The sequence below is a fragment of the Arachis ipaensis genome, chromosome B8 (genome assembly GCF_059453495.1).
Source record: "Arachis ipaensis isolate K30076 ecotype BB chromosome B8, ASM5945349v1, whole genome shotgun sequence".
NCBI lineage: Eukaryota > Viridiplantae > Streptophyta > Magnoliopsida > Fabales > Fabaceae > Arachis > Arachis ipaensis.
The window spans coordinates 135,806,692-135,819,173 of NC_142443.1; the positions used below are offsets into that span (position 1 = coordinate 135,806,692).

At 31.5% G+C, this 12,482-nt stretch overlaps 1 protein-coding gene across 1 annotated transcript; it reads left to right on the forward strand.

Moving 5' to 3' along the window:
* Positions 1–1,226: 1,226 nt before the first annotated feature.
* LOC107611655 (putative boron transporter 7) lies at positions 1,227–7,689 on the forward strand. The gene is made up of 12 exons (XM_021110014.2): positions 1,227–1,498; positions 1,923–2,005; positions 2,097–2,289; positions 2,866–3,004; positions 4,821–4,980; positions 5,108–5,274; positions 5,377–5,550; positions 5,759–5,854; positions 5,947–6,063; positions 6,243–6,550; positions 6,794–7,052; positions 7,157–7,689. Exons 1-12 carry the CDS (start codon positions 1,404–1,406, stop codon positions 7,298–7,300), a joined length of 1,935 nt encoding a protein of 644 aa, XP_020965673.2. The 5' UTR covers positions 1,227–1,403; the 3' UTR covers positions 7,301–7,689.
* Positions 7,690–12,482: the final 4,793 nt, after the last annotated feature.

Sequence of the window (12,482 nt, forward strand, 5' to 3'; positions counted from 1 at the left end):
TTTCGTTGATCCACTTTTCAGGTTAAGAGATATCCTTTTCAAATAGTAAACAATTTTTCTTGAAGAATACTATTATTCTCAATCATTCCCAAACACTCGCTTTGCTAACTCTCATTACAATTTCTAATAACGCAAGCAAAACTAACACTATCACCATAAACAGGATCACTAACATCACAATTAATCTTAAAAGTATCAATGGATGTGGATTCCAAAAATCACTTAGAATAAATGGGAAGAATATACGTTGTAATTCAAAAATACTCTTAAACTCATTTTCTGAAGCTAATGTCAGACAAATTACTTTTTCCAAAGGCCAAGTCTCATGAAGATTAAAGATGTTATTATTCATTACTTGCCATATTCACCAAAGTCCCGAAAAGAACCTGAATGGATACTCTTTGCTATGATACAAGAATTAGTCTTCAAATTCAGAGGATGATAAGAAATATCCAACTTATGTCATACAAGCCGAGTTTTTGGACAATTCAGAATATAATGTAAAACTAATTCCTGACTAGAAAGGCATCTTGGGCACCTATCCGATGACGACATTCCTCTTCTGAAACAAAAACTTGCAGTAGGACAATCATCCTTAAAACACTACCAAGCCAAACATTTGTGTTTTTATGGAACAAGCTGGCGCTAAAGACAAAACCAATTCTTCCGCTCCTCCCAACCAAACAACGGCTTACACAACCACAAGTAATCGTTGCGTGAATCATAGACTTTGTCAACAGACCCAGCCCAATACTACACTTTAGTGATAATTTAAAAATAAAAAATATATATTGAATTTTTCAAAATATATTAATTAACTTACATTCAATAAAATTTGTACAGAAAGTAGTATTACTTAATTAGTAATACTAAGTTTGAATAATATACTTATGTAGGTTAATTAATAGGTTATTATTATTATTTTTTAAAAACGAAAGAAGGGCATTTATTGATGAGTGCTAATAATATTTCCATTCAAATCATTTCCAAAATTAATTCTAAAAATATCATCTAAAATTTAGCTGCCTATACAAAATACCCTAATTTTAAAACGTTGTTTGCCAAATTTTATTGTTTTACAACTCTTACTAAAAAAAGAAAAGAAAAAGAAATTGTTACTACAGCTTCTAGAGCTAATTCTTAAAAAACGTTGACCAAACAGAAAATTTCCATTTTTTAAACTCGTTTATATTTAATAATTCCAAAACATAATACTCCTCTGATCATAGGGAGAAATAATAATCTCCCAAACCCAAAATAATAATAAAAAAAGCAAGAAAAGTTAGCAGAAAAGAAAGGGACCCAACTTCCATAATTTGGGGATCCTGGTGGGGACCCACGCTTCCTGTGTTCCCATTCAAGGAAACGTTGTGATTCCCCTCATTAATTCTGGAGAAAAGAAAATGGGAGCTGCATTTCAGGGTATATCTACAGATTTCAAAGGAAGAATAAAATATTACAAACATGATTGGGTTTCTGCATTCTCTTCTGGTGCTAGGTACCAATAATTTTCCTTTTTTCCCCTCTTTTCTTCAGCCTTTTTTAACAAAATGTTGTGTACATAAATTATTCTTCTTCTTATTGTCTCCTTTAGATGAATTTCGCAAACAAATCTTTCTCTTTAAAAGAATTTTTGAAGGCTTAAAATTATTCCTCTTCTTGTTTTCTTCCTTCTGGCAATTTTTGTTAAATTTCTCAAACAAAAAATACTAATGTACATAACAAATTAGTTATTATGCGTCTATGTATTTTATATAAGTTGGTTTATTTAATAGTTTTTTTTTCAAGTGTAGTATGTATAAAATTTGAATAGGTTTTTGGTTTTGAATTGACCCTAATAATGACACTCAAAACATGAACATGCACATGCACTTTATGAAGAAAGTTTTAATTGATGTTTCTATATATGGTCTGTAAAACAGAATATTGGCACCAACATTCTACATATTCTTTGCGTCCGCTCTTCCTGTCATTGCTTTTGGAGAACAACTAAGTAGAGACACAGGTATTGAACAAATATTCATCTTTTTTCAATATTTTTAAGGTTTTCTTTTTAATGAGACAATTTTTTTATTATTATATTTGCTACTAAACAGGGGGACGGTTGAGCGCAGTAGAAGCATTGACATCCACAGCGCTATGTGGAATTATTCATTCAATATTTGGAGGACAACCTTTATTGATTTTAGGAGTTGCCGAACCAACTGTTATAATGTATAGTTATCTTTACAAATTTAGCATAAGCCTTCCTGCAATTGGCAAAGAGCTCTTTTTGCCTTGGGCTGGATGGTATGTTATCACACTTATTACTACAAATTCATTTTATAATATTTTTCTTTATAATTTTTCCTCTAGTTTTTTTCATGGAAAAGTCTAGAGCCCAACAACTTTTATATTTTTTGGCCAGCACTTAACCATCAAAATAAAATTGAGTGATCTCCCACCATTAAAAACACTATTGATGGCTAATTGATGGTTACAAAACACCAAAATTACTGCCCCTAGCATTCATCTTTTTCCATTACTTTGTCGATTTTGTGTTAATTGGTTTAGTTTTTAAAAGAAAACATATTTTTAAATGATATTTTTTTAAAAAAATATCTTAGAAAATAAAAACATTTGATATTTTATTTAAATATATTTTACTAACAATTTATTTTAAGTAAAAGAAATTTTCTTAAGTAAAGGAATTTTTTTAAGATATAAATTATAATTTCAAAAGTCAATTAACTATAAAAGAGACAATTAACTATAAAAATAGAATTTTTGTTTCCATTTTTATCTTTTTATACCACTCTTAAAAATAGGATCTTATATTTTACAAGACATGTCTTTTTAACTTATATACGTCCATTTTTGTTGTAGGGTTTGTGTATGGAGTGCACTTTTCTTGATTCTACTTGCAATTTTTAATGCTTGTTCAGTTATCACAAGGTTTACAAGAGTTGCGGGCGAATTGTTTGGCATGCTAATTACAGTTCTCTTCTTTCAGGAGGCTGTAAAGGTAATCCTCTATCCACGGTGATAATCTATTTATAGGTATTAAATTAAAAAAAAAAAACAATAAAAACTTTATTATAAATAAAAATAAATTATAAATATATATGAAACTAAAATATTTTTATTCATTTATTTTTTATAATATAAATGAAAGATAAATTATTAAAATAATATCTAAAAATTTATTTTGATTGACAAAAATAATTTTTAAGGATACGAAAAATAAATAAATTTAAAAATGTGATAAAAATAATTAATAAATATTATATTTTTAATAATAATTTTTTTGTATTTATTAAATAATTTATTTATTTAATTTAAATTTTTATAGTAATATTTGAATAACTATTTAAAAATTGCACACAAAAAAAAGTAAAATTTGATCTTTAGAATGTTTTATTTTTCAAAGGAGCGTAGTCACATCAATTAAAAAAAAAACTCACTTGACATCTAATTTTCAAATTGTAAGGATAAAAAAAATATTAATTTTCTAATAATGCTAGAAAAAAATCACATCAAAATTTGATTTCTAAAACCTTTTTATGAATATATATTTAATATTTAATTATTTTATCGAATTTTTAAATCTTTCATGAATTTATTTATCATTAGTAACTTTTGAAATTTTTTGTCAACTATGCTAATTTTTGGATACTATTTTAATAGTTTACCTATATATAAAAAAACTAAAAAATATCAAGATTATTCTTATAATTGTTTTATTGATCACATTAATTTTATTTAGTTCATTGATATATCTAAGGAAAATAATTGGAGGTTTTAAATTATTCTCTTAATTATTTTTCTAATTTTTAAATAAAAGATTATTGAATATTTTTATGTTTTCAAAAGTAATATATATTGTTACAAATTTGAAAACCATAAAGATATTTAGAGGATGAATTAGTAGTCTTGATTATTATTTTATATTTAAATTCATATAATATAATTATAAAACATTTGTTTTCAAGATTTTTGTTTTAAAAGAAAAATGGTTATCTTCTATTTCACTTTTTATAATCACAAATAACAAATAATCAGATCTTTTTTAATTAAAAAAAACTTTGGTATATGACAATATAATTTAATTTATAGTTGAGTCCTTATTATTGTTTTTTTTTTTTTGGTGACTGTCCTTATTATTGTTTACTAATTTTTTCAGGGTAAAGTATATTTTTTGTCCCGAAGTTTAGCAAAAATTTTAAAAATACCCTTAAGTTTTATTTTATTTCAATTTTGTCCTAGAAGTTTTCTATTTGCATCAAATATACCCTTAACGGCTAAATTTTCAAAAAAATTAAGACCAATCTAACAATAATACATGAAAACTATGCTTGATTTACTTGTGTTGAGAGTTGTTCTTATGAAATTATTGTTGAATTGGTCTTAAATTTTTTAAAAATTAGCCGCTCGGGGTATATTTGATGCAAATCGAAAACTTTTAGGACAAAATTGAAACAAAATAAAATTTAGGGGTATTTTTAAAACTTTTGTCAAACTTTAGGGACAAAAAATATATTTTACCCTTTTTTCAATTAAGTACCTACAAAAATATATTTATAAACATTTCATTTCTTTTTAAGTTTTTGTAACAGCATAAATTTAATTAAAATTTTTTATAAAACACGAGAATCTAATTATAAGCTTTAAAACGTAACAACTTATTTATAAATTTGATAAAATTATAAAATCTCTTTATTAATTCTCTTAAAAAATAATTTTTTTGATAAAATAAGTTTTAGAAAAAAGAATTAACACCTTAGACCGAAAAAATTATCTCAATCAGGCCAAATAAATCATTTGTTTGATTTGAACCATAGGGAGTAGTCGAGGAATTCAGGGAGCCAAAATCTGAACATGGAGAAAAAGCTGAATTCTATTGGCAATACATTAACGGATTGTTTGCAGTCATTTTCGCTTTTGGAGTTCTTCTCACTTCCATGAAGACCAGGAAAGCAAGATCATGGCTATATGGAACAGGTAATTAAATATTAATATCCAAATATATTTACCAATATGGATTAATCGAGTTATCAGCTCACTTATTGCTAAAGTAAGTGTTGAATGTTCGAATTCCGCCTCATAAATGCTGCCATTGTGGGTGCAGGGTGGATGAGGAGCCTTCTTGCGGATTATGGGATTCCCTTGATGGTAGTGTTATGGACAGCAGTATCTTATGCTAAGCCAAGAGGTGTTCCTAAAGATGTTCCTAGAAGGTTGGATTCTCCACTTCCATGGGAACCTCAATCTCTCTATCATTGGACTATAGTAAAGGTATTAATTTCATGCAGACTTCTATATATTCATTTTCTCTATCCACAAAACCATGCATGTTTTCAACATTATTGTTCATATATATCTATGTAAAATGTTTAGGACATGGGGAAGGTGCCGATTCCTTATATATTCGCGGGGATTATTCCGGCAGTGATGATAGCGGGATTATACTTTTTCGATCATAACGTAGCTTCCCAAATGGCTCAACAACATGAGTACAATCTTCAAAAGCCATCTTCCTACCACTATGATATGCTTTTGCTTGGAATAATGGTAACTTTTTTTTAAGAGTAATTCTCTAAATCATTCGAATTTTCAGTCCAACACTTCAATCAATTCTAATAACTAAATTTGTCTCTAATCTTTTATGTATTTTGTTAAATAAATCAATTTCTGTCATTAGTTATTCAATAAAAAATATAATAGTCTTAATCAATTTTGATAAAGTAAATGAAGTAACCTTAGTTTGTTTTCTTTATAGACTCTGATCTGCGGTCTCCTGGGCGTTCCTCCGTCAAACGGAGTCCTTCCGCAGTCTCCAATGCATACAAAAAGTTTGGCAGTTCTTAAGAGACAGGCATGCATCATTTTCCTTTCTTTCCACATCATCAACATCAGGACTCCTAGTTTTTGTTACTCAAATATTTGTTCAACATCATCAATTTTCAGATGCTCCGAAAGAAAATGGTGAAAAGTGCCCGGGAATGCATTAGGATGAACAAGACCAATTCTGAAATATACGGAGAGATGCATGATGTTCTCAGACGAATGGATGCTGAGCCTACTGTAAGTATTCCTTTGTAAAAGGCAGAGATTCGAATATAGTTATTTTGTATGAAATTAATAGTTTCAAATTATTACATGATTTGTACATTTGATGAAATTGAGATCTAAGGATTTTAATTATCAATTTCATATAAAGATAATTTTACGGGAACTTCTAAAGGTTTTTGAATTTGGCACAGGCTAGAGAGTTGCAGAATTTGAGAGAAGCTGTAATGAACCCTGACAACAAGGATGGAACTTCTAAAGGTTTTGATCCTGAGAAACACATAGATGAGCACCTACCAGTCAGGGTTAAAGAGCAAAGAGTGTCCAACTTATTGCAGTCCATTCTGATCGGCCTATCCGTTTTAGCCATCTCTGTTATCAAAAGGATACCTACCTCCGTTTTATGGGGATATTTCGCTTACATGGCAATCGATAGTTTACCCGGCAATCAATTCTGGGAAAGGATACTACTTCTCTTCGTCACTAAGAGCCGCCGTACCAGGCAAGTATATAATTTGTTACGATTTGGATCGAATAGATCAGATAAGTTCATTCATGCACTTTTTCATAAATAATGCTACACATCCAAGTCTTTTTGTTAATCAAGTTCAACGAAGCTGGTCTAACATAGCAAAAATCAGTTATAACTAGCACTGGTTGGACTTAGTTTATAAATAGACTTGGATGTATCGCATTATTCCTTTTTCGTAGACTCTTTTGCTAATGGTTTTTTTTTTATGAGCAGAATTTTGGAAGGTTCTCATGCCTCATATGTGGAGACAGTACCATATAAAACGATAGTTACTTTTACAGCCTTGCAAATATTATACTTTGGAATCTGTTTTGGGTTGACATGGGTGCCAGTAGGTGGAATCTTGTTTCCACTACCATTCTTCCTTCTCATTGTTATAAGGGAACGCTTGCTTCCCAAAATGTTCAACCCGGACCATCTCAAAGAACTTGATTCCTCTGAATATGAGGAGGTTGAGGGTGCTCCGCAACTGGTAGGATCCATTGTCCTTCTTTTGCTCAATAAATTATTATCTCGTTTGTTCAGATGATGACATGCATAAAATTTGTTTATTTGTTTCTTTTCTTGCAACATAAGGAACCTGACACCGAGGACAGCGGAGAAGAAGATGAGTTCTGTGATGCAGAGCTATTGGATGAGATGACAACACACAGGGGAGAGTTGAAACATAGAAACGTGAGCTTCGATAGAGGCCAACGCACCTCCGTTGATCATGTTTGAATCTGATGAATTTTTTCCTGCATTTTCTAAGATGCAGATAACATGATAAACATACCAGCAGGTAGAATAAGAAGGTGATCTTTTGTGGAACAAGAAAGTATTTAATCTTGAAATGCATTCAAAAAGAATGCATATCATCAAAATGTTTCAAATAAACTTTCCCTTAATTAGTTAGATTTGGAAAAGGGAGGAATAAAAATCCAATGGGTCAGATGGGATGTAGGGGAAATTGAAATGTATTATGGAAAAAAAAGCCAAGATATAAGAATCACTTTGAAGTTATTCTTTTATGTATTTATCCTTTTTTGGTTTACAAAAGTTATTCTTTTATTGTTTATCAGATGTATTAACACTTTTTTCTCTTATATAATACAGAGTTTGTTTTATTTCTTTTTTTCTCTTTCCAAATACATTTCCAAGTATATTTTCTTCTCTTAGGATAATATTGTAATGAGAAATATTATTTATTAGGATAAACTATTAAAAAAGCACCCCAAAGTTTATGCTGTTAATACAAATACGGGATGCTACACATCCATGTAATCATGTAATCAAGTTGGCTCAACACAAAAAAATTCAATACCATTAAATGAAACGTGAAATACACGCGCCCAACACACACGAAATCGCTCTTGCCCAACGCTTATTCTCCCCCACACTTCTTCTTCTTCTTCTTCTTCTTCTTGTTCTTCTTCTTACGCTCGTTTACGCACGGAGCGTCTTCTTCTTCGCTTTCTTCTTCGCGTTCCTCCTTCTCCTCCTTTTTCGCATTCCTTCTTCTTCACGTGTTTTCTCCTTATCGTCATTCTTTTGTTGTTGTTGCTGCAGTATTTTTTTGCCTTTTCCTCCTTCTCTCTCTGGTGAAGAAGCAGTAGAAGCCTAGAAGGTGCGGAAGAAGAGTTTTGAATAGTGCAGAATGAACCAAATACAATACTCATGGTGAACCGAACACAGTACTCATGATGAACCGAACACAATACAATTGTATAGTACTGAGTGAACGAAACATAATCCATTATATAAAATAAAATTAAAACAGTTTTCTGCAGAATGAACCGAACACAGTACTCATGGTGAACCGAACACAATACTCATGGCGAAACAATTGTATAGTACTGAGTGAACAAAACATAATTCATTATATAAAATCAAATTCAAATAACTCTGCCTACAATTTACATATTATCAATCAATTCAATTCAATTCAATACACCTCCGTCCATTTAATTCAATTCAAATTAGCAATTGCATTCCATTCAATTCGATTCAAAATTGAATAATCCAAACTTTGTCAATTTGATTCGTTTCAGAAGAGTAATCCAAATCGCTCTCCTCTTTACCAAAAAATTATGAATCCCTAAACACTGAACCCTAAACCCTAAACCCTAAACACTAAAACCAGAATCCTGAACACTGAACCCTGAACCCATAAACCATAAATCCTTAAAACCCTAAAACCTAAACCTTAAACCCTACACCCTAAAACCTAAACCCTAAACTCTAAACCCTGAACTCTGAACTCTGAACCCTGAATGCTAAACCCTAAACCCTAAACCCTAAACCCTGAACCCGAACCTTGAACACTAAACTCTGAACCCTGAATGCTAAACCCTAAACCCTAAATCCTAAACCCTCAACCATGAACACGGTGAACCGAAATTAATACACGGGGCGAACCGAAAGTTTGAAACACATTGAACCCCTGTACACTGAACCCTAAACCCAAAAATCCTAAACCCTAAACCCTAAAACCCTATTGTTATTCTTTTGTTGTTGTTGCTGCTGTATTTTTTTGTCTTTTCCTCATTCTCTCTCTGGTGAAGAAGCAGTAAAAGGCGAGGAAGAAGAGTTTTGAATAGTGCAGAATGAACCGAACACAGTACTCATGGTGAACCGAAATCTTAATTATGGTGAACCAAAATCTTAATGTCTTGAAAATCATTCCCACCTTTGGAACAAATTTTTCATCCACAACACAGTTGATCTGCATGGTGAACCGAAATCTTAATTATGGTGAACCAAAATCTTAATTACGTGAAACAATTATATAGTGCTTAGGAAACAAAACAGAATATATTCGTCCATTTTTTTTAGACTCCTTTCTGCTTACTGAACCGAAAATATGAACATGGTGAATCAACTCTTTAGTACTCACCGAACCGAAAAGTTACACACAATTACTCACATTTAGTCACAGTTACTCACACTCACAGTTACTCACAATTACATATTATCAATTCAATTGAATTCAATTCAGATGTAGATCACCTCAGTCCATTCAATTCACTTCAAATAAAATTAGCTATTTCATTCTATTAAATTCGATTCAGAATTCAATAATCCAAACCTCATCAAATTGATGCGTTTCAGAAGAATCATCCAAATCGTAGTCATTCAACTGATTTGAAGAAGAAAATGAAGAAGAAGATGAACGACGAAGGTAATTGCGTTGAATCAATCCAGATCCATAATGCAGAGAAGAAAAATGCGAAAGAGGAGAACAACGAATTCAATTAGGTTAAAGAATAAGAAGGAGAACAGGAAGAAAAAGGTTTACGTTGAGAAATATTGATAAAGCAAAATAAGGATTCGTTATATAGGTTATAAGTGGCGCGTGTAAAACAAACGGGGGTGTGGGCATGGAATGAAAGTTACATGGATACCATCCATGTCATTTTTACATGGATGTAGAGCTTTTCTCGTACAAATAATCCTTAAAGATACGAATGACAATAAGACCTTGAATAATTTGAAAATGCGACAAAAATAATTAATAAATATTATATTTTTATAAGTGGCAAAAATTTTTTTACATTTAATAAATAACTTGTACATTTGATCCGAATTTATGTGAAGACATTTGAATAATTAATTAATTATTTAAAAGGTATAAAAAAAATAAGAACAAATTTTGATCTCTATAATATTTTTTTTTTAAAAAAAAAATTATCATTTACAATAATTTTTTTGAAAATATCACTTAACATAAGTTATCAAATTTTAAAAATATATATTTTTTTTATCTTTTTAGTAATCTTCACAAAAAATCACATGATAACCTGAATTTTAATTTTTTTTAAAATATATTTAATATCTAATCATTTAAGATCGTATTTTTAAGATTTTTAAAAATTTATTTTTTAAAAAACCTATCCAAACAAATCTTATATATCAAACAAAAATCCTAAGTGTGTGTATTTGTGCCACGCTCTATCTTCTCCTACTTATTGATATTCCATCACATTGAACAAACAAAAACCCAAACCCTAACCTTAATTGTCCAACGGGAATGAGCCAGGATGAATGCGATCTTCCGGAAGGCCTGATTTGGGAAATCTTGCTGTGGCTTCCAGGGAGGCTCCTCCTGCAGCTGAGGACCGTCTGCCGTTCATGGAACTCCCTCATCTCCAGCCATGAATTCGTCATGCACCACCATCAACGCTCAACTCAGCCTCGATTAGTGTATTGTAGTTTGGAATCTGAGGGGATTGACTTCATGCAGTGCTCTGTATCATCTCTTCTTTATAATAAGCAACCAACTAGAATCGAGCCACTTCAGATGAAATACAAAATCTTTCAGGGATCTTGCAACGGGTTGCTTTGCTTGTGTGAAGGTCTTCCCTATAAAAATCTAACGTTGTTCAATCCTTGTACCCGTTGGGTATCCCTAATCGTTCCATTCGAGTACCCCCACGGCGATGATCCACACCCTGTATTTTGTGGCTTTGGGTATGATGCCCTACGTAACAAGTATAAGTTTGTTACGTGTTCTAGGACATCCATTACTGCCGGTGGATTGGGAGGTAGAGCTAAAGTTTGCAGCTTGGATGCAAATCCTTCTTGGAAAACGGTTGATCATCCCATGTTTCCATATTTTACATGTTGTCATAGTGGCACATTTGTGAGCGGCAGTCTCAATTGGATAGCGCATGATCATCCTAGTAAGAATAAGGAGGATGATGATCCATTTAAACTATTGGAGTGGTTCATTCTTACCTTTGAGATGGAAACGGAGTCTTTTGGTCGATTATGCCTACCTAGAAACAATCACACTTATCCAGGCTTCTATGGCGAGGTCCCTTCTTTGCATGTCCTCAAGAACCTTCTTTCTATATGTTTTCATCCTGCCTATGAGAACACGGCTGCTTTTACTATTTGGATAATGAAGGAGTATGGAGTTGAAAAATCTTGGACTATACTGTTAACAATCCGATTCAGGGATGGAATAATCCCGCCAAATATTTGGCTAGAACCCTTGTACATCTCGGAAGATGATATTCTTTTGGCATTAGGAAAATTTTATCGAGGCAAATTGTTTGCGTATAATTTTCGTATAGGAAAAGTAGATATCTCAAGTAATAGTTTGTCCATTTATCCCTTGTCTAAGCTTTCGAATGGAAGGTTTTTTCATGGTTACCATGAAAGTTTGATTTCATGTTTACCTTAAGATTAATTTCTGGAATTCCATATTATATATTTATTCTTGGACTCCATAGCGTCCCTTCTAATTATTAAATAAAATAATTTAATTTATGTATGCTTTCTTAACCCTATGATTGTTGTTCCTTTTTGCAAATTCACAATATTCATGTTATGTTAAAAGTGAACAAATTATTAGTAGGTTCAAATCTTTCGAACTATTCTAATATGCACAAAAAATAATTTACAAATATATCTCATTAGGGTTTAATAATAATAATTATTTTTTTATATTTACCGCAAATATTTTTAAAATTTATCTAATTAAACCCTGATTCCTCATCGTACTTTTCAATTTATCTATAAAGCTATCACTACCTACTCCACTTTTCTCTGGTCTCTGCTATCATCGTCACCGTCCAATCCGGCACTCTCTGTCAGTCTCAGCCCATCTTTTGACGTCGCTATTAGGCTCTTTCTCCCCGTCGTTCATTTTCAGTATCTCTCTTCTATCTTCTCTCCTTTTTCTTCGAGTTGTCGTCAACGCCGTGGTGCTCGATCTCCCCTTTCACACTCTACTTCCAAAGTTTCAATGGAGCCTCAGCTATAGATGAGCACCTACCAGTCAGGGTTAAAGAGCAAAGAATTTCCAACTTATTGCAGTCCATTCTGATCGGCCTATCCGTTTTAGCCATCTCTGTTATCAAAAGGATACCTACCTCCGTTTTATGGGGATATTTCGCTTACATGGCAATCGATAACC

What these genes read in the sequence shown, in the direction of transcription:
- LOC107611655 (XM_021110014.2), top strand. Translation starts at nt 1,404, where the DNA reads ATGGGAGCTGCATTTCAGGGTATATCTACAGATTTCAAAGGAAGAATA. An exon ending in ACAACTAAGTAGAGACACAG is followed by an intron (nt 2,006 to 2,096) that starts GTATTGAACAAA and finishes GCTACTAAACAG; the next exon opens with GGGGACGGTTGAGCGCAGTA. An exon ending in TTGAGGGTGCTCCGCAACTG is followed by an intron (nt 7,053 to 7,156) that starts GTAGGATCCATT and finishes TTGCAACATAAG; the next exon opens with GAACCTGACACCGAGGACAG.